We start from the raw sequence: 19,201 nt of genomic DNA on the forward strand, positions 1-19,201 counted from the left end.
TTTTCTTTTCCCTCGTACCTATTAGACGACCATAAAAATCCCTTCTCTCTCTTCTTCTTCTTCTTCTTCTCTTTCTCTCTCGACGGCCACAAACCCTTTCTCCCCAAATCCCCCCACTCCCCAAAGCCCCACTTCGGCAGAGAAGAGAAGAGAAGCAAAGGAAGCTTACAAAGAAGGAGGGGTTTATTTGTGGTATTGGGTAATTGTTGGAAATGGATTCAGATCAGGGGAAGCTATTCATAGGTGGGATTTCATGGGAGACCACAGAGGAGAAGCTGAAGGAGTACTTTGAGAACTATGGTGATGTGGTCCAGACTGTGGTCATGAGAGACAAGACCACTGGTAGACCCAGAGGCTTTGGCTTTGTTGTCTTTGCAGATCCTTCCATTCTCGATAGGGTTCTTCAGGACAAGCACACCATTGATGCCAGAACGGTCTGACTCACACCTATAATGGGGTTTTCTTCTTTTTTATTTCCTGGGTTTTTGTTGTCTGGTGGTAATTGTAATGATTCGGCTTCTGGGTCTTTTTTGTTTGTTTGTTTTCTTATTGGGTTATTGTGGTTCTGCTTCAATTTTTTTATTTTTTATTTTTTTTATTTTTATTTTTTTATTATGCTTGTTTGTGTGGAATTTTGATTTTTTGGGTATTTTGGAAATCTTATGTTCTTGTTGCGAAATTGTGGTTCTGTTTAATTTGTGCTGCCACTGATGTTTGTTCTTGGGATTTTGTTGTTTCTGAGTTTAATCGTGATGGGGTAATGTGGTTTCTCATTTTATTTTGTTCAATAATGTTGTTTTTGAACTCAAACTATTTTGGCGTTCATTCTTCATAATTGGTGTTTATGTTACTTGAGTGTTTTTTGAGGGAAATTATTTAGTGTATTTATTATTGTTGGCGCTTCCATTGTTGCTCTAAGCTTAATTTTGCCAAGAGTCTTGTAGCTCAATTGTCACTCCTCCAACTATCGAATTATCAAAAAAAAAAAAAAAGTTTAATCTGTAATGTTGTTTCTTAGTTTAGTTTTGTTCAGTAATGTTGTTTTTGGGTTTAATTAATTTTGGGTGCTAATTCTTCATAGCTAGTGCTCATGTATACCTATATGTTTCGCATTTTGTGGCTTGCTATGTTTTGTGATGCTATCATAAATTTTAGAAGGTTTGATGTAATTGGTGGTTTGTCTTCTTTTTGATTGTTTCTTATCTTTGGATGGGGTTAATGGTTGACCATTTCTTAATGACATTGTAAGTTTGTTATATCTTCTTTCAGCTGAACCCTTGTTGTATATGAGATTTCAGTTTGTTTAGGTCTTCTGAATGTAGGTTTTTTAATAATTTTGGAAGTATATATTTGTGGCTTAAGTGGAAGTAGTGTTGATTTTGATGATCAAGTGATTTTACTTTGCACATCCATTTTATGTATACTTCGTATTAAGCTTGTTTGGACATGTTCTGGAGAATTGAAGTGTATTGTTTCTGGAAAACAAAAGAAAAACATGGGAGAAATTTTTCTGAAATTTCTTTAAGTTTGTAAATTCTTTGTTAATGGAGTGAATTGGGCACTTGGGGTTATAGGGTATAAAGTATTTGTCGTTGATCTGTTCTAAGGAGTGAGTTTGTGCCCTGATATGCTATCTGGAAACTTAAAACATAGGTTTCATTTTTACAGGATGTGCAAATGCCCTTGCTCATCAGCAAAAGTAACTATCTTGCACTCCTAGTTAACTATTGCTGATAGATCCATGAATATTTTAGTTCTTATTCACCCTTGTTCCTGGCTTAATGTAGATCCTTGGATGTTTGGTGAATTGGTGATTGATGTATTTGGTTGTATACGGTCTGTGTGTTGAACAGTGCCGCCCTTAGTTATTATAATTCTTCCAACTTTTTACATGTCTGCATCTTTTGTGCGTCAAAGTCAATCTCATAGATTGTTTTAGTTTGAGTTGTAGTATCAGTCCTTTTACTATGGTAAACCATCACAGTATCTTAATAATAGTGGTTTGTGCTTGCAGAATGGGATTTTCACATATAATGATCAAAGTTCATGGGTGTTGAGCTGGGTTATGAACATATCTTATCATTTTTAATGGTGATTTCATGTTTCTCTAAATTTTAAAATAACAATAAAAAATAAAATTGCATATATCTATAATCAATAAAGAATGCATCTTAATGCATATCTGATAAAAGCAGGTTTCTGTAGCCATACTAGTATTATCTTTCTTCCTTGTGTGGGCTGTTTATGTCCTTTGTTACAACAATATAGTGGAAATAAGGATCCTTTTGGTTGCAATATGAGCCTCTTGTATATTGTTCTCATTTTGTAGGTATCACATATGTGTGACTATCTGAATTGTTTCCAAGGTTTTGATACTCTTTGTTTGTACTTCTAGTGGCTCTTTTTCATGATTTGATGTTAACACTTGGCTCTACTATTTCTTTACTTAAGCATCACATCATAAATACTTGTTTTTATGTTTCATCAGGTTGAGGCTAAGAGGGCCTTATCAAGAGAGGAGCAGCAGACTTCTGCTAAAGCTGGAAATCCTAATTTTGCCAGGAACTCTGGGGGTGGTGGAGCTTTCAGAACCAAGAAGATATTTGTTGGAGGATTGCCGCCCACTTTAAGTGAAGAAGGATTCCGTGAGTATTTTCAGGCTTATGGCCATGTAACTGATGTAGTAGTGATGTATGACCAGAATACTGGACGCCCTCGTGGGTTTGGGTTTATTACCTTTGACACAGAGGAGTCTGTTGATAGGGTTTTGCACAAAAATTTTCATGATTTGAATGGTAAGCAAGTAGAAGTAAAGCGGGCTCTTCCTAAAGATGCCAATCCTGGTGGTGGTAACCGTGCTATGGGTGGCGGGGCAGGTGGTGGTGGTGCAGTTGGTAGTGGTTATCAGAGCTATGGGGTGTCTGGTGGCAATCCAAATTCATATGATGGTCGAATGGATTCAAGTAGGTACATGCAGCAACAGAGTACTGGGGGTGGTTTTCCTCCTTATGGTTCTTCTGGGTATAGTGCAGCTGGCTATGGGTATGCTCCTGCCAATAATGGCATTAGTTATGGTGGTTATGGTAGTTATGCTGGTGCCAATACTGGCTATGGTGGACCTGCTGGTGCGGCATATGGAAACCCCAATGTCCCTAATGCTGGTTATGGAAGTGGTCCACCAGGTGCTCCTAGAAGTTCATGGAGCACTCAATCTCCATCTGGATATGGTGCCATGGGTTATGGGAATACTACTCCTTGGGGTACTCAAAGTGGCAGCACTGGTGCTGCTAGTGGTGGCCCAGGGTCTGCACCTGCGGGTCAGTCACCGAGTGGAGCCACTGGTTATGGGAATCAAGGTTATGGCTATGGTGGATATGGTGGAAGTGATGGGTCTTATGGGAATCCTAGTGGGTATGGTGCAGTTGGGGGGCGTTCTGGGAGTGTCCCAAATAACAATGCTGGTAGTCAAGGTGGGGGTGATCTACAAGGGTCTGGTGGTGGCTACATGGGAAGTGGCTATGGTGAGGCAAATGGAAATTCTGGATATGGAAATGCAGCATGGAGATCTGACCAATCACAAACTTCTGGAAATTATGGCACTCCTCAGGTGAACGGTCCTCATGGTGGGCAAGTTGGCTATGGTGGGTATGGCAGTGCTCAGGCCCGAGCTCAACAACAGTAATTATGATGGCCACAAGTCCAACTGGATCTTCATCTTTGTTTCTTTACCGTGCGGGTCATATTTGTTTTCCATGCCAAGCAGCAGAGGGAGAGGCGCATGTTGTATGTCAATTCGCTTTGGGACCGGTTGGATTGCTTGATTCCCAGTAGTTTGCAGTATCTAGTATCTATTTTGCTAGTCTATAATAAGTAGTAATTTTGAGGCGTACTAGATGCTCCTCATATTTAATATTTGCTTCTGAGTGTAGTCTTAAATTTGGCGTGCTTATAATTCTCTTCTAGCTTATCTGGAATTTCTACTACTTTGTCGTAGTGTTTAAGCTATGGTAGCTTCTATAACCTTATTCATGTTGGTTTGATTACATTTGGTTATTTTGTTGTTGGCATTTATTAGTGTTCTAGTTTTGTTTTTTTATATAGTTTTTACCAAGAAGAGATGCTGTAGGAAATATAGTCAGTAGTTATGCCTGATTTGATGTGACCAAGTAGGAATACAGAGATGTAGTGAAGTTTATTTACTAATAGCAGTGGAGCTATGGCCACTTGGGTTGATCACTTCGTAATGGGTAGCGATAATCGTAGTGGTAGTTGACACTTTGACGATGGCATAATCATTTTCCTCCTGTATTTGCCCTTGTGTTGTACAGGAGTGATGCGCAAGGTCTAAAGTGGAGTGAAGTGTCCACTCATGGCTGAACACGAGCTTCATTGTGGGGGCAGGGGGGAGTGTTCAGCGTGGAATGGGATTTGAGGACATTGTTCAGTTGAAATTTCAGATTTACCTGGGACAGGTCATTCTCCAGCCTGGCCATGCCAACACTCAAATTTTGCAGATTCCGGGCATTTTCAAGTCATAGATTTCCTAATCTTCACTCGGTTGTGGTGGACTGTTGAAATTTGTGAGGTGAGCTACTTACAGTATGTTGACTTCAGGGGTTAGCTGTGTCTCACTTATAAATTCATTGTGATTTAATTGATTAGGCTGCCTTCTGATGATGTTTAGAGTATCGGAGAACTTGTCCTTGTTAAAAACAATTGCCATAAAGTTTCAGAATGAATTAAAGGACTTCCAATAAATTCTGTGGGTAGTTGTTCTAATAATATAGGCTAAATCACTGCAAATAATTCTTGTCAATTTTTTTATGCCGTATTCCAATAACAGTAGAAAGGTGCCTGCTTTGCCCAACGGAACTTATTGATGCCCTTTTGTTCATCTTGTGCATATTGTTGGCCAGAAACATTGGTCATCATGTTTTTCTATCTTCTCAGTGTTGAGGGGGATGCCTTCTTTTGTGATTGGGCAGTTGGGTGAGGATTAGTTGAAATCAGGATATTCTTATATATTTTTTTGAGAATCGAAATCAGGATATTCTGATTATAAGTATTGTCTTGTTTTGTCATATTGGCTGTTTATACAAATTGTGTGACAATGTGATAGGCACTGGATGTGGTAAATCCACCCTTTGATTGTTGTCAGTGACGGCTGGAAAGCCAACTTGTCCTTGTGGGTTTTTCTTTCTCAATGAGATATTCTCTCTAGATTTTGCAGAAAGTATATCCAAACATAGGTTGAGTGTTATACCCTGCACTTTCATTGGTAGTGCTGAGTGGGGGAATGAATTCTTCGATTGATCTCCTGAATTTTTTTTAAAAATTAATGGCTTTTTAGTCCTCCTAAACCAATTAGAAGGATTGATTGGGGGATGAGGAATTTAAACACAGGCTTTCCTTTCTACCCGGAGGTTCATTGGAACCCTTTTTTGGAAGTGAAAGAGAATTGAGATAGTTTGCACCTATTTCTAATAATTGGAATTTTTGAACTGAAAAGAGAGAATCTATTCCTTCAATATTTTTAAACCAATATGTTCTTGAACTCCAGTGTGGATTCTTCGCATCCCCCCCTGCTTCCCCCTATCTGTCCTGAGAACAATAATGTGGCCTATAATATTTGCATGATAGACTTTACAAACAAATTTAGGCTTTTTGGGGCCTAAACCGAAGTTGAAGGGGACGAAAATTTTTTCATTCTTCTTTCCAAATGCTCAAGTACATCTAAATCCCACTAATTTTAAGATTTTGATTTTGAGTTCTTAATTTTTTTAAAATTAACATTCAATTACTCGCATAGGTATTTTAGCCCCCACAAAGCCTAAATTTACAACTCTCTTTGCATGCCATAGGAGAGAAAACTACATGACTGTTCCATTGAGAATTTTATCGGATTCAATAGGAAAAGGAAAAAAAAAAAAAAAATGAAGATAAGATGATTACTATCGTGAGCCAAGCCCAAGAAAACGTACTCATGCTCACTCGACTTGAACTGACTGCGTAATCTTATTTGTTCTTGTTTTGGTAGTTTTCTTATTACTATTATTATCATTTTTTAATTTCTAGTTTGAAATTAGAGAATTTTCAATATTCCTTTTCTTAAGCCTTAAGCTCTTTTCTATGCCATGAAAATGAGCATAACCATCACCATTCAATCATTGTGTACCAAACCACAATCGCAAGCCACAAAAGTGATGTTGAAAACCTACCACAAGGGCATCGTCATTTGTGGTTTAGTTTATAAATTAATGCAATTTGTTTTGTAGGTATAATTTTTTAAAGTTTTATTTTTTAAAAATAAATATAATAGGATGATGAGTGTTCTTTATCATCATATTAAGATACCAATAAATTCCTCATTGGTGTAGGAGAGATTTGGCAAGAAGAGAATATGCTAGTTGATTAAATTAGAATCTACTAAGTCTCATTTTCTCTTAGGTACAAAATAGTCCAACCAAACTCATTTTAATCTCACCAAAATAATTCTAATGCACTTGCATTCTCTCAGGTACAAATTAGTCCAACCAAACTCATTTTAATCTCACAAAATAATTCTAATGAACTTGCATTCCCTATTTGTGCAAAGAGGAGGTTGCCAAAACCAAACCTCCTCTAATATTTGAATGCTAGATAAAGCAAAGAGTGCATCTCCTTACCTTTTTTTTTTGACGCATTTTATTCTTAGAAAATGAACAAGTCAAATAAAGTAAAGAAAGATGCCATAGAATTTGAGTACAATCTTAAACCATTCTTAACTATTTGATCCATGATGAAATAAACATTCTCAAACCATTCTTAGAGTACAATTTCAAATCATTCTTAACTATTTGATCCATGATTAAATAAACACTCTCAAACCAGTTTTAGGTATTTGATCCATGATTAAATAAACATTTGAAGAAGCAACCAACGCAATTAAGTCTTCCAACGAAAGCAAATACATGAAAATGAACCAAATATAGGTTGGTCTAGCATTAATATGAAGGATTGATCTCTCCTTCGGGAACTTAATCACTCTTGATGGAAACTTCGGTATGGTTTGTTTAATGCAGTAAAGTTGCCAGGGCGTGAGAATACAACCTACATTGTAGATAGAAGCAAAAAATTTCTGAGTTCCATTAATTACCTAGTGTGTGCTACAAAGTATGATTTCAAGATAGATGTGGCAAGCTCATGAGTCAATAATAACATCAATTTGCATCAGTGAAAGATGTGTGATTTCATGAGTGAATATTACCAATGGTAAGCATTAGTACAATTTAGCAATTGTTAACCACCTAAACTCTTAAACAAAACGATACTGAAAGATTCACAAAATTTTCTTAGGATGATTTCACTTAAAATTCAATCATAACTTATTATTATATTCAAGTTTCTTCATAATCTTAGTTAATTACAAATATGTCTTCATATAACTAAAAGTTATGAAAAAATCAATTATATATATTTAATAACAAATTTACATTAGATATCAATCTTATATAACAAATTTAAACATAAAATTTGATCATTTAAAACTAAATTGAAAAAAAATTGTAGAAGTATTAAAAGTATGACAATATCTAAAAAGCTTTTTCTACCCATCTTCATGGGTTTTAAAAAGTTGTATAACATCCTATCAAAAAATAGTTTATGTTTTTAGTTTTATGTTTATTTATAAAAATATTTTTATGCACATGAAATTAAGCTCAAATGGAATTGGTTTTGTGAGAGAGGAGGTTTTATTTTATTTTATTTCTCCCTCTCTCTCTCTAAAGTGAGGGGATGGGGGGAAGGCCACATGAAGGAGGGTTTCTTGGATGGGGTTTGGAAGAAGGGGTTATTTGTTAGAGTCTCAACCCCATAGCTCCACCTATGATTATGGTGGCAATAGTGGTGAGAGGAGTGAAGAGAATGAAAGTGGTGGTGGGAGGAGTGTGGGGGTAGGGGGAGAGAGGTGGTGGTGGCACTATATGTATGAGGGTTGGAGATGGTGGCATTGTTGGCAATGCAAAAGAGGCATGAAGGTGGTGGTGGGATAATGTGATGGGGATGAGGAAAGGTGGTGGCAACAACAATGCTGAGAGTGGAAGAGAGAGAGAGAGAGGGGGGGGGGGGAAGAGGTGATGGATTGCGGTGTAAGGATTGCGGGGAAAGAGGAGACAGGTGTCAAGAAAATAGTTAGAAAATTTTTTTTTTTTTTTTGAATTAGGTATAGTTGCACAAACTAATTATATAATGGGGGAGATATGGCAGTGATTGTGGTGTGTAGTGGGCCAATGGAAGTGATGTGGAGGAGAGGGTGAGAGATGAGGAGAAGGCACATGTTGGTCTAGAAATTAGTTTAGGCATAAAGCATGAACCATTAATTACATTTTTTTTTAATTGCTGGTTGATAATGAAAATTTTTTCTATTAATTATTTTAATTTGCATAAAAAATAAAAAAAAACTCGCAAAAAAATACTTCGATAAATGGTACTTCACGCTGAAAAAAATAGCGGTGTTAGTAACAGTTTACATGAATCTTAGCAACATTTTATATGAGTTAAAATGTTGTTTTGTAGCATAATATTACGTCAGACAATAAACATACCTGATAATCTCCAAGTGTATGTGACTTAAAACCAGATGCACAATAATCAAAGTAATATTCCCATGTTCGCATGAACTTTTCATCAAATCCAAGAGCAAGGATTTTTCTGAACACAAACATTAAAGCCCCGACATCAAAATACAAACCTTGTGGTTAAGTTGATATCAAGATTAGTTTTGCAATGTAGAATAATCATAAATTTGCCATTTTGTAATGTATTATAAACCCGGTTTAAAATACTATTATTACTATTTTCGTGTGTGTTCTAATAAGTATTACTATTTACTAAAAAAAAAAAAATTTTGCCATTTAATATTTTCAATTGTCCATTCCTATAACAAACATATCCCTTTTCATCTCATCTATCCTATTGTAAAGTAACAAAAACATGTGCAAGTTCTAATCTTCATCAAATCGCCCTTCCCAAATATAACTAAAAGAATAAAATCTTGTATTGAAAATTAATTTTGAAATATGTGTTACCAAAACTTGATTATTTTTTAACATTCATAGCAAGTTTTAAGGGTATACGGCTATACATTCAGTAGACCCTATAAAGAACTAAAATTACACGAGTGATCATTTTGCACTTATAAATTTTTCTTGACATTGTTTACTTTGCAAAAAGTAATTGACAATGATCTAGGATGGTTCTGTTTCTTTAGTATATAAAAAAGAGTCTAAATTCAGTAAGGATGAAGTGTAAAACTCATGTTTTACATCATCCAATAAGAGATTGCCACATTAGCTTTTCACATAAAACTCAATAGATTCTGTTACATATAATAATATCTCAATAAACTTACAATTAAGTTGGATTTTCAAATGGGTATTAAAATTGATTGAGTGTGGTTGTATCTATTATTTAATATGTAATATGGTGATGTGTTATATTGAGATTGGAGGGATAAAACTTGGGTTTTACACCAAATCCTTATAGTATTTAATCTCTATAAAAAATTCAAAGATTTTCTCCAATGGAGAGCTAATGCAAGACAAGAGAGCATAATAACAACAATTGCTGTTGTTAACAATATTAAGGGCCCAAATCTATTATATATTTTAGCCCAAATTGATAGTATTACGATATACATGTACTACAAATCTAGGTTAATCTTATTAGTTTATGGATTGTTATATTCTTATATAATTTTAGAGTCATGTTAATGGATGCCTTTAGGGCAATTGGTAATAAATTATAAAACGAAAGTTTTGACATTACTTTTTTAGAAAATATAAAAAGCTGTCAATAACATTTATTGTTTTATCATTCTTCCAATAAAATATTTCTAAAAATAGCTCATAAACCAATGCACTTAGGGCATTGGTTAACATATCCTATAGTGTTATTAGGTTCATAGTTATAGGTTAAAAAATCGTAACAAAAGTAGGTTGAGAATGAGTTTTTGAATACTATTTGATGTTCAAGACTTATACCTAGAAAAGCTCAAGACAACAAAGTTTTTGGAATATAAACACTTGGTTCAACACTTGGTTTAACAATTAGTAGATTGATAGAAATAATCTCAATATTGGTGGATCGATTGAAATTGCGAATCTAGAATTCAAATGAGTCCCATTGAGTCGTCTAATCTCTTATATTTTGTGACCTAATTGCTAAAGTATGAAAACTGATATAGGATGACCACAAACTAATCTTGCAAGCATAATTGGTAACTTAAACAAACTTGGCATAGTATTGGTTAACTTGTATCAATCGTGGTCTAAATTCTCAACAGATTTTATTGTATTACACAAAAGACAAGTCAAGAGTCTTATGGTTTAGTGATATTATCATTCTTCCATGGGAAACTTATTTTAAAATCCTGCTTCCCCAGATAACAAAAAAGGAGTAAGGGCCTAACCATGTTAATTTCCTTCGTTTTCTTCTCACTCTGCCGCCTAATTGCTTCTATATCACTATCCTTTGCTTTTTTTCATAAGTTTCTGCCACATATCTTCTTCAGCTATTGTCACATGCCATCTCTAGCTTTTGTCATGTGTCTTCTCTAACATTTACCACATGCCTTCTTTTAGGCCTATCATGTGTCATCTCTAGCACTTGCCACAATGACTTATTCGTTTGCCTTTTAAGGACTTTTTTTTTTTCCCTAAACCAATCGCTTTCCTACTTGATTTTTTTATGTAGATATTAAATTTTTAGTTTTTTTATTCATTCGTAATCTCCAAAAAGGCCTAAAACAATGATTATTAATCAATGAAAGCAATACTGATGATTTCAATTTCACTCACTATGCACGTGCATTTTTCTTCTACACTTGGCATTCAGCTTTCTCTCATAACACGTGTTCACCACCTTGGCTGAGTATCACAAATCACACTGATTGTTAGCTTCTTCTATTGGCTTTCTTTCTAACCATGCATCTCTCTCATCTTAGATCACGTTCCTTCACTTTATTGCAATTTTTTTTTGGGTCATGTGTCTCAGTGTCTCTACTATCTTTAGTGAAGTTTTTTAGATCACACACTTGCTTTGTAGTTCTCCAAATGAATTGCAAAAGGTGGAAATAAAACAGCATTGACAGCAGTCAAAAAGACACAAGTGAACAAGTCCCATCCATAAAGAAGATCAAGTCCACACCCACTTAATTAGTAGCCTCCATATACATAATGTGCACTGTCATTAGCAATGTCATTCCTCAATCACTATCTTCATTCTAACTTGTCATCTGGACTTCATTCAATTTGGCCATGTTCAATCCACTATGCATCTAATTTGGTTACACTTTCCTTTAAAATCTTACCTTTTTTTTGTTTCTGTTTTTGTTTTTGTTTTTCTAAAATTAATTTGTCTTTTAAGTTTTCACCTTGAGTTTGAAAAGGATGTTAGAGATATTGAGGTTCAGCCTTAGTCAAACCCCAAGTCTACACTATATACTAGTTTAGATTTATTGTACTAGGATATATTTACAATACAAGTACACATAATCTTGCTTTTAGTGCACGACTACAAGTACTTTAAGTATAACTTTAGGTAAGTTTAGGGTGATCTACTGTATATTCTTTTCAACAAGTTCATCATAATGTACATAGTTTAGTAGGAAGCTTTAGCCGTCAAAGGCTTTTTCCTGTGGGTTACGTCCCTAAGACTAAATCATTATAATTCCACTAGTGTGAAGGTCCTTTTAAGTGGTGTTCTTGATAATTAATAATTTAGAGACTTTGCTCTTAGGAGTTTCGTGAGAATTTGAAATAGGTGCAACATTATAAATTCTCTTTAGACTTAGTATAATGACAAACAAATACAGATATGTTGTCCTCCAAAAATAGCACTTGTACTTGCCCTATGAAGCCAAATTCTTACGAAAAACTCTTAGGTATTTCTGGAGTATAGATAAATGGTGCTCTATTTTCTCACCTTTATGGTAGATCATATCATAAATTTAATGAGTAGACCTTACCATGAATATGAGAGGAGAGAGTACAATTTAAAAGGAGGTCGGTCCTACGCTTATGGGTTGCACGTGTTTGTAGGAGGCCTGCTTGGTATAGCGCATCATTTAAAAAAAAAATACATAAAAAAAATATGAAAAAAAATCATAATTCTTTTGTGGAGTAGAATTATGGACCATGTTAGGAAGATAATATCTTAAGAAGACTATAATTGATTAATATAATATATAGGGACATCACTTAATCCAAAAAATTAAGCATGTGAGTTTTGGACTAACTATGTTATTATTTATTAACTATTCACTCTTTTCGTTATTATTCAATGTGAGACTTCACTCACATGTGTATGACAACAATTTCCCCCTCACATGTGAGTCATTGTCTCTCCATAGGTTACAAACAAGTCTTACTAACTCTCATTTTCCTATGAGTTTTATATATATGCATGCATACAAATATTTGAAATATATATATATATATATATAAATTTTCTTTAGTGCATTATCCCTAAGCCTCTTGCATACCAACAATGGGACCACATGTCAACCCACATACTCATCCATGGGAACTAGTCTACATGTCCATATCCATAGGAACCTAATGCCACACTGTGATCTAGTACCATTAACAATACTCATTTATTGGGCCTTTTTCCAAGGCTTTACGGGTTGCCTTGTACAATATCATACACTTGTGATGCACCTTGATCCAATTGTGAAAGGGAGATGTTGCCAACTTGCTACACACATGGGCTCTGATCCATTTGATGGAGAGATTACAATTGAGTATTTAATATAATATATAAAGACACTACTTTAACTCAAAAATGCAAATGTATGAGTTTGGGTTTAACTATGTATTAACTGCTCACTTTTTTTGTTATTATTCAATTAATATTGTAGAACTTCACTCCATAAGATACCACCAGAACGAGCTGGCATTTTGCCATCTTCAACTACTACATCAAATAAGTACAGTTCATGCATACAGGTATATCCATTGGGACTTTTGGTTTATAGGAAAATTTTTTATGCATGTTTGATCTACAAAATCTGGACAAGATTATATTATTTTCTTTTTTGATAATCAACAAGAATGCTATTATTTTCTAAGAATTTATGTTTGTTTAACTAATTATGCACTACATTCCAAACTATGAGAACTTATGGTGAAGAAATTATTCTAGTATCAGGAGGCGAAGCAAGGGAATAATATGATTATTTTTCTTACCTTCGGTTGTCCATAAAATTTTTTCTCCAATATCTGAGTGTTTGGTAGTAATGAATCCCTATGTTCTCCACGTGCTCCACGCTGCACTTTCAAAATTTTGAATTAATTTTCTAGAGAAATAAATATTAAAAAAAAAAAAAAAAAACTAGTAAAACCAAACAACGAATTAATACCAGAATCTGGATGCATTAGCCATGGCTGATATTACACTGTTTAATGAAGGTAGGCATCCACCAGGAAATATATATTCCTTCATAAAATCTGCACTTCGCCTGTGCTGGTCGTAACGTTGGTCTGGGATTGATATGAACTAAGAAGAAACAATCACAAACAAGCTTTAATGGTTAGCAGTATGTTTAAATTTAACCCATCAAAGAGTTATAGAACCAAGACATTGTAATAAAACTGGGAAAGAGATAGGACACCATTTGTGTAATTACCTGCAGAACAAAAAGCCCATCTTCTGCTAATAATGAGTCACAGCAACGAAAAAACTCTTCCATATATTCATGGCCAACATGTTCAATCATCTCACTGAAAAATTCTATCAAAGATCATGTTATTTTTGGAATCATTTAGGTAAGATTTAAAATTTGGTGGCATAAAGAAACTCGCCAGGATATAATTCTGTCATATTTGTAGGTATTGGGCAATTGGCGGTAGTCACAGAGAAGAAGCTTAATGCGGTCCTGCAAGCAAAGTTGATTAAAGTTATTAATTTTGAAGTGAATTTTTTTAAGTTATTCTTGGATAATTGGATAGTTGGGGAGGGGGAAGAGATCTAAATGGAGATTTTCTATATATCTAACTATTTAATTGGATAATTGAGCTATGTTCAACTAGCAAAAGAGATCTATATATTCTTTGCTATGTACTTTTTTCATGTTACCAAGATAAAACTATGAATATGATTCTCTTCCTTTGCCTCAAAATGCAGAGGGCCCATGATTTAGTTTTAGTTTTCATGATTTTAAGAGTGTATATCAGTATATGCGGTGCCACATTATTAAAATTTAATTACACCAAATATAAAGAATGATGACTCATTTTAAATAATCTGGTATTATATTTACCTTTACCAAAAAATGGATCAATTTTAAAGCAAATGAAAATGATCATTCTCCATATAACAAAGGTAAAGGGATGCAAAGATACGATATACAATTGGGAATATTAATTTTACCATCAAATATGTCCCACATATATTGATATTAATGATGTATGATTTTAAGGTAAATGTCATTCATCAAATTAGTACCTGAAGGCCAGCATCTTTCACTTTCTGTTCCGCAAGTTTTAGTTGCTCTTTAGACAAAGTGATGCCAGTATATTTGCATCCAGTTTGATTGACAACTTCAATAGCAAAGCTTCCCCAGCCACACCCAATATCAAGAATTTCATGCTTCTCATCAATTCTTGCCTAAATTAATTGAAAGAAAAAAAGAAAAAGAAAAAGATTAGTTTAGGGTGTGTTAAACTTTAAAATTTTGACATAATTCAATAGAAAAGTCACACCTTTTCAATCAAAGAAGACATTTTTCTAAGCTGCGCAACCTTCAAGTCCTCATCCTCCCTCTAAGAAATATTGTCATAAAGGTGAAGTTAAATCTAAGCTTAAAAAGGAAGAAGTTGATGCATTCTTTAACATTAAATCATCAGAAGGTTTTGATCCTGACCTTAAATAAGCCGGTGGAGTATGTCATTGTTTCGTCCAAGTACAGAGCGAAAAGCTCATTACTCTATAAACACACCAAAATGAATTTTAAGCTTATGCTAGCTTGATATCAATTATATCACTAATCAGGTTTGAATGCATGAACTCTAAACATATAATAGTCTCAAAGTGAACACAGTTTAACTCGTTACCATGACCAGCTACACAGACTGATCACGTACTATTATACTTTTATGCAGATTGAACATGGTATCCCACAATATTCCGATAAAGTCCAAATTGGTTTAGCGAGAACCCCAATCCAATTGGCATCTTTCTATGAACTTTGGTCGATTTATATAGGATGTAAACAGCAAAAAAAAAAGAAAAAAAAAAAAACCATTTTATTGATGAGTAGCAATATCTCCAATTTGCTACTTGTTAGGATTTGAGTCTGTAGTGTTGGAAAACCATGACAAAAAGTAAGTCTTATTGAGTTAGAATGATGTACTTTCAAGTCCAAGATAAAAAATTTAGGATGAAAATAGTGAGATGCAATCTGGTTCTCTCGATTGCTGTTCGATTGCTATTCAATCGATCGAAAGTTGCAAATTAGCAAAAATTAGCAAATGTAAAAAGTCCATAACTTGTCCGTTTGAAGCTCAAATCGCGATCTATTTTTTTGCAGTATTTAAAGGACATTATAAGCTAACACTAGGAGGGGTTTTTAGAGAGAGAAGAGTGCTTCTTGTGCCTCCTATTGTAGATCTAGGGTTTTTGTACCCAAAGCTCTATCAAATCTTCTATTGGTGTTATTCTTTGAAGAAACTCAAGATTTGGTGTTGTAGAAGTTGCAACCATAACAAGATCATACATAGTTGATGATTTAAACCTGTGAGTGGGATCTCAAAATTACAAACATGGGTGTTTGTGTTCAGCAAATTCAGATAGAAGAGTTCGTGGATTCAGGGCTGCACGTGGTCGTGTGAGTAAGTATTACAAGAGGTAGCTTTAGATTTAGGGTTTAAATCTATTGTAAAACTTCCATTCTATCATAGTGAATTTGTTGCCTTGAGGACAGTTTAGGTTAAATTCTCCTCAAGTTTTTTACCTTGAAACTAGTAGGTTTTATTGATTTTCCTAAGTCATCATATTGTTGTCTTCTTTACTTTTTTGCACTCAGTGATGATTTTTTGTATTTAACCTAGTTATGAATAATAAACCTAAGTACCAACTTGGATAATTAATTAGGTTAAACAATTTGAGTGTTTAGTGGTCTAAACAAAACAATCTTTACTGACAGACTGTAATATGATTTAACAATAGGCTTCCCTTTTGTTAAATTAAAGGAAAAAAAGAAAAAGAAAAAAGATTCCCTTATGGGATTGTGGGGCAGCAATAGTTGTTGGAAGATGAGTGCAAATATCCATAATTGAAAAAAAAATGCCCCCTCCAAAAAAATGGTCCACGTAATTCTTTTTATAAGATGTAAAAAATATTAAAAAATGTAGTGGAGTTTACATGTCCACAATTTTGGTAATAAAGATTTCAGGTTTGTTACAATAAAATTAGATTTCGAATGATTGAAAACAAAAGCTAACACACAAAGAAAAAAAATGCTGAATGTAGTCTAGTTTTCCAAAAGATAAGTCCTTAAACTTTGAGAAATGTCTATTACTATGCTTTTAACCAAAAAGGTAAAGATAAAAATAAAAGTTTATATATTTTAAACTTTTTTATATTATAATTCAATTGTTATAATAAGTGAGGGATTGGAGTTTTAAATCTTGATTCTCTTCGTAAAAGAGACCAAATAATGCCATTCAATTACAATTTTTTTTTTTACAATATTTATTGCTATTCGTATATTTATGTGTGTAAAATTTCTTTCTAAAGACTTGAATTTTGGCTCTTACCCCCACATCTCACAAATACTTATACTTGTGAAGTGATCATTGCATAAAGGGTGTGCGATGGTTAAACCTATTAGTTATAATGGACATTGTTGATATGACCTTTTTATTTTATTTTATTTTTATTTTTTAAATGAATGTATTTTGTTTTTGGTACAAAGAATTAATGTAATGAAAAGTCGACTGCATGTGAATAAATAAAACTTTGGTCTTGTATATTAAGAAAAATATATGTACCAAAAAATAAATAAGAAAAATTATTGAGATAACTAAATGAATTGACATTAGACAATAAAATAAATAAATCAAAAGTTGTATTTAAATGATGTTTTACATGACATTTAAATTTAAATTTAACCATACTTTTTTTTAATAGTTTATATTATATATTCAATTAGTTTTTATCATAAATATTTTTTTTTCTCTTGCCCTCTAAAACTATCATCCTAATTCTAGGGGGGGGGGGGGGGGGTCACATGATATTTAAATTTAAATTTAACTATACTTTTTTTTTTTTTTTTTTTTTTGTTATGGTTTATATTAATTAATATATATTCAATTGATTCTCAAAAAAAAAAAAAAAATTCAATTAGTTTTTATCTTAAATATTTTTTTTTCTCTTGCCCTCTAAAACTGTCATCCTAATTCTTTGGGGGGGAGGGGGGGGGGGGGGGGAATGGGGGGTTAGATCATAAATGGGTTGGGTGTGTAATTGCCCATTTATCCATTTATGACCCATTTATATATAAATTAATTATCTATTACCAACCCAACCCATTTAGTTAGTAACCCACCCATTTAACCCAATATGACCCAAATACCTTTAAAACTACTTGAATACCCTATTGACCTCCAAAATTACCAAAATACTCTTAATACCTAAAATGACCTAAATACCATTACACTTCCAAAATTACCAATATACCCTTGGACATAAAAAATTATTCCCAAAATCTCTAAAATGAGCATAATATTGCCAAAATCTAAAAAATGAGCAAAATACCCATGAAACATCTAAAATGACCAAAATACCCCCAATATCTCTAAAATCACCAAATATGCTAAAAAACCACTAAAATAACCAAAATATCTCCAAAATCTCTAAAATTAGCAAAATAGCCCCCAAAACCTAAAAATGACCAAAATACCTCCAAACGTAAAAAATGACCAAAATATTCCTTAAACCTAATGATGAGAATGCAAAATGTCATATTTTTCTCCCTTAATGTTTAGTCTTTTATATTTATTTGGTGCCTAAATGTACTCATTATTCTTATATTTTGATTTAGGATGCAAATGGAGGCATTAAGTGCAAAACGTAGTTAATTGGGTGATGTTAGACAGCTTTGACATAGCTTCGTAATCTGGGCATAACTCTCTCATCCGAGCTCCGATTGAGATGATTCAAGATACTATGGAACGCTAAGACAAATATCTACAACTTTCATGTTTTGGGTTTTGAGAGATAGGGGCTGAATCAAGGTCGAAATCGGGCTTGAAGTTGCTGCACCTGCACTGCTGACGTTTTGGAATGTTCTTTTGCTTGAAATTCTAATACATGGATCTGACGCGGTTTATTTTTGGAAGTTTCCAGATCTAGTGCACGAAATTTCCAGTTGAAAACACCACTTTCCTAGTTATATTAGGACTCTATTTTATTTATTTAATATTTTTCCATAATTAGTCAGATTTGGATATTATTATTGAGAATATTTTCATGGCCCTGCGTGGCTAAAATTTTATACTTGGTTGAAGGAAATTGAAGCCTCGGAATCAATAAAACTATGAGATCTAATTTGTTTTTATTGTTCAATTTATGTGCTTTGAATATCGGATGTTCTTCTGTGCCTATTTTCATGATTGTCTTGTTTAAATACTAGGAGGCCTACTAATTTATTATTCGTTGCAATCTACTACTAGGTTAAATATCAAATTCGTAATTGTTTGATCTCTCTAACTTGTGAAGCAACCAAGATTTAATGATTTGCTGCGTCAGAAATTATTAGATCTTAGGAGGAACGCTCAACTAAATTAAATACAACCGCTTGTACTTGTGTTGTTTAATTTCATCGATCTCTCTAATTCTTAAGGCTGCTATTAGATTAAATCTTTAGCGCTTGTCTTGGGTTGTTTAGTAGTTAGGGTTTATTAGATTGCTTGTTTTCTAATTAACTACGACTAAGGAGAGATAGGAAAATAGTTCCAACGGTGAATATTCAAAGTGTGAATTGATATATACTTGCATTGATGATCAGTTGTAAAATTTTGATGGTGGATGTTGACTTAGACCAAGGTTTGTTCTTTTGATTGAATTCGATACTTTAATTTGAATTGTTCCTTAGTTGTTTTTTTTCTTTTTTCTTAATTTTTTTTTTCATTATACTTAATCACCCCCCTCCTTTTTCACG

General features: G+C 33.6%; 2 protein-coding genes across 5 annotated transcripts in view; one reads left to right on the plus strand and one right to left on the minus strand.

Moving 5' to 3' along the window:
* LOC126688570 (heterogeneous nuclear ribonucleoprotein 1) lies at positions 1-4,758 on the plus strand. 2 transcript variants are annotated; one of them, XR_007644304.1, is made up of 3 exons: positions 1-434; positions 2,489-3,783; positions 4,329-4,758. XR_007644304.1 is itself a non-coding variant. In XM_050383307.1 (2 exons), exons 1-2 carry the CDS (start codon positions 213-215, stop codon positions 3,680-3,682), a joined length of 1,416 nt encoding a protein of 471 aa, XP_050239264.1. In that variant the 5' UTR covers positions 1-212; the 3' UTR covers positions 3,683-4,067. The 2 variants fall into 2 exon arrangements, 1 of the variants encoding a protein (XP_050239264.1); XM_050383307.1 differs by lacking the exon at positions 4,329-4,758 and having other exon boundaries at positions 2,489-4,067.
* Positions 4,759-6,711: 1,953 nt separating this feature from the next.
* LOC126688575 (uncharacterized) overlaps positions 6,712-19,201 on the minus strand; it is a 23,869-nt gene continuing 11,379 nt past the window's right edge. For all 3 annotated transcript variants that reach the window (XM_050383320.1, XM_050383319.1, XM_050383321.1), the window contains 9 exons: positions 14,903-14,965; positions 14,742-14,801; positions 14,485-14,646; positions 13,842-13,915; positions 13,667-13,760; positions 13,400-13,536; positions 13,227-13,307; positions 8,583-8,688; positions 6,712-7,089 (listed from right to left, as the gene is read on the minus strand). In XM_050383320.1, coding sequence (XP_050239277.1) covers positions 7,021-7,089; positions 8,583-8,688; positions 13,227-13,307; positions 13,400-13,536; positions 13,667-13,760; positions 13,842-13,915; positions 14,485-14,646; positions 14,742-14,801; positions 14,903-14,965 — 846 coding nt within the window. In that variant the 3' untranslated portion in view covers positions 6,712-7,020. The remainder of the gene's footprint in view (positions 7,090-8,582; positions 8,689-13,226; positions 13,308-13,399; positions 13,537-13,666; positions 13,761-13,841; positions 13,916-14,484; positions 14,647-14,741; positions 14,802-14,902; positions 14,966-19,201) is intronic.

Source organism: Quercus robur, chromosome 6 (assembly GCF_932294415.1).
Source record: "Quercus robur chromosome 6, dhQueRobu3.1, whole genome shotgun sequence".
NCBI lineage: Eukaryota > Viridiplantae > Streptophyta > Magnoliopsida > Fagales > Fagaceae > Quercus > Quercus robur.

Coding starts and splice junctions, on each gene's coding strand:
- LOC126688570 (XM_050383307.1), top strand. CDS start 213: ATGGATTCAGATCAGGGGAAGCTATTCATAGGTGGGATTTCATGGGAG. Junction 435..2,488: donor ACACCATTGATGCCAGAACG/GTCTGACTCACA, acceptor ATGTTTCATCAG/GTTGAGGCTAAGAGGGCCTT.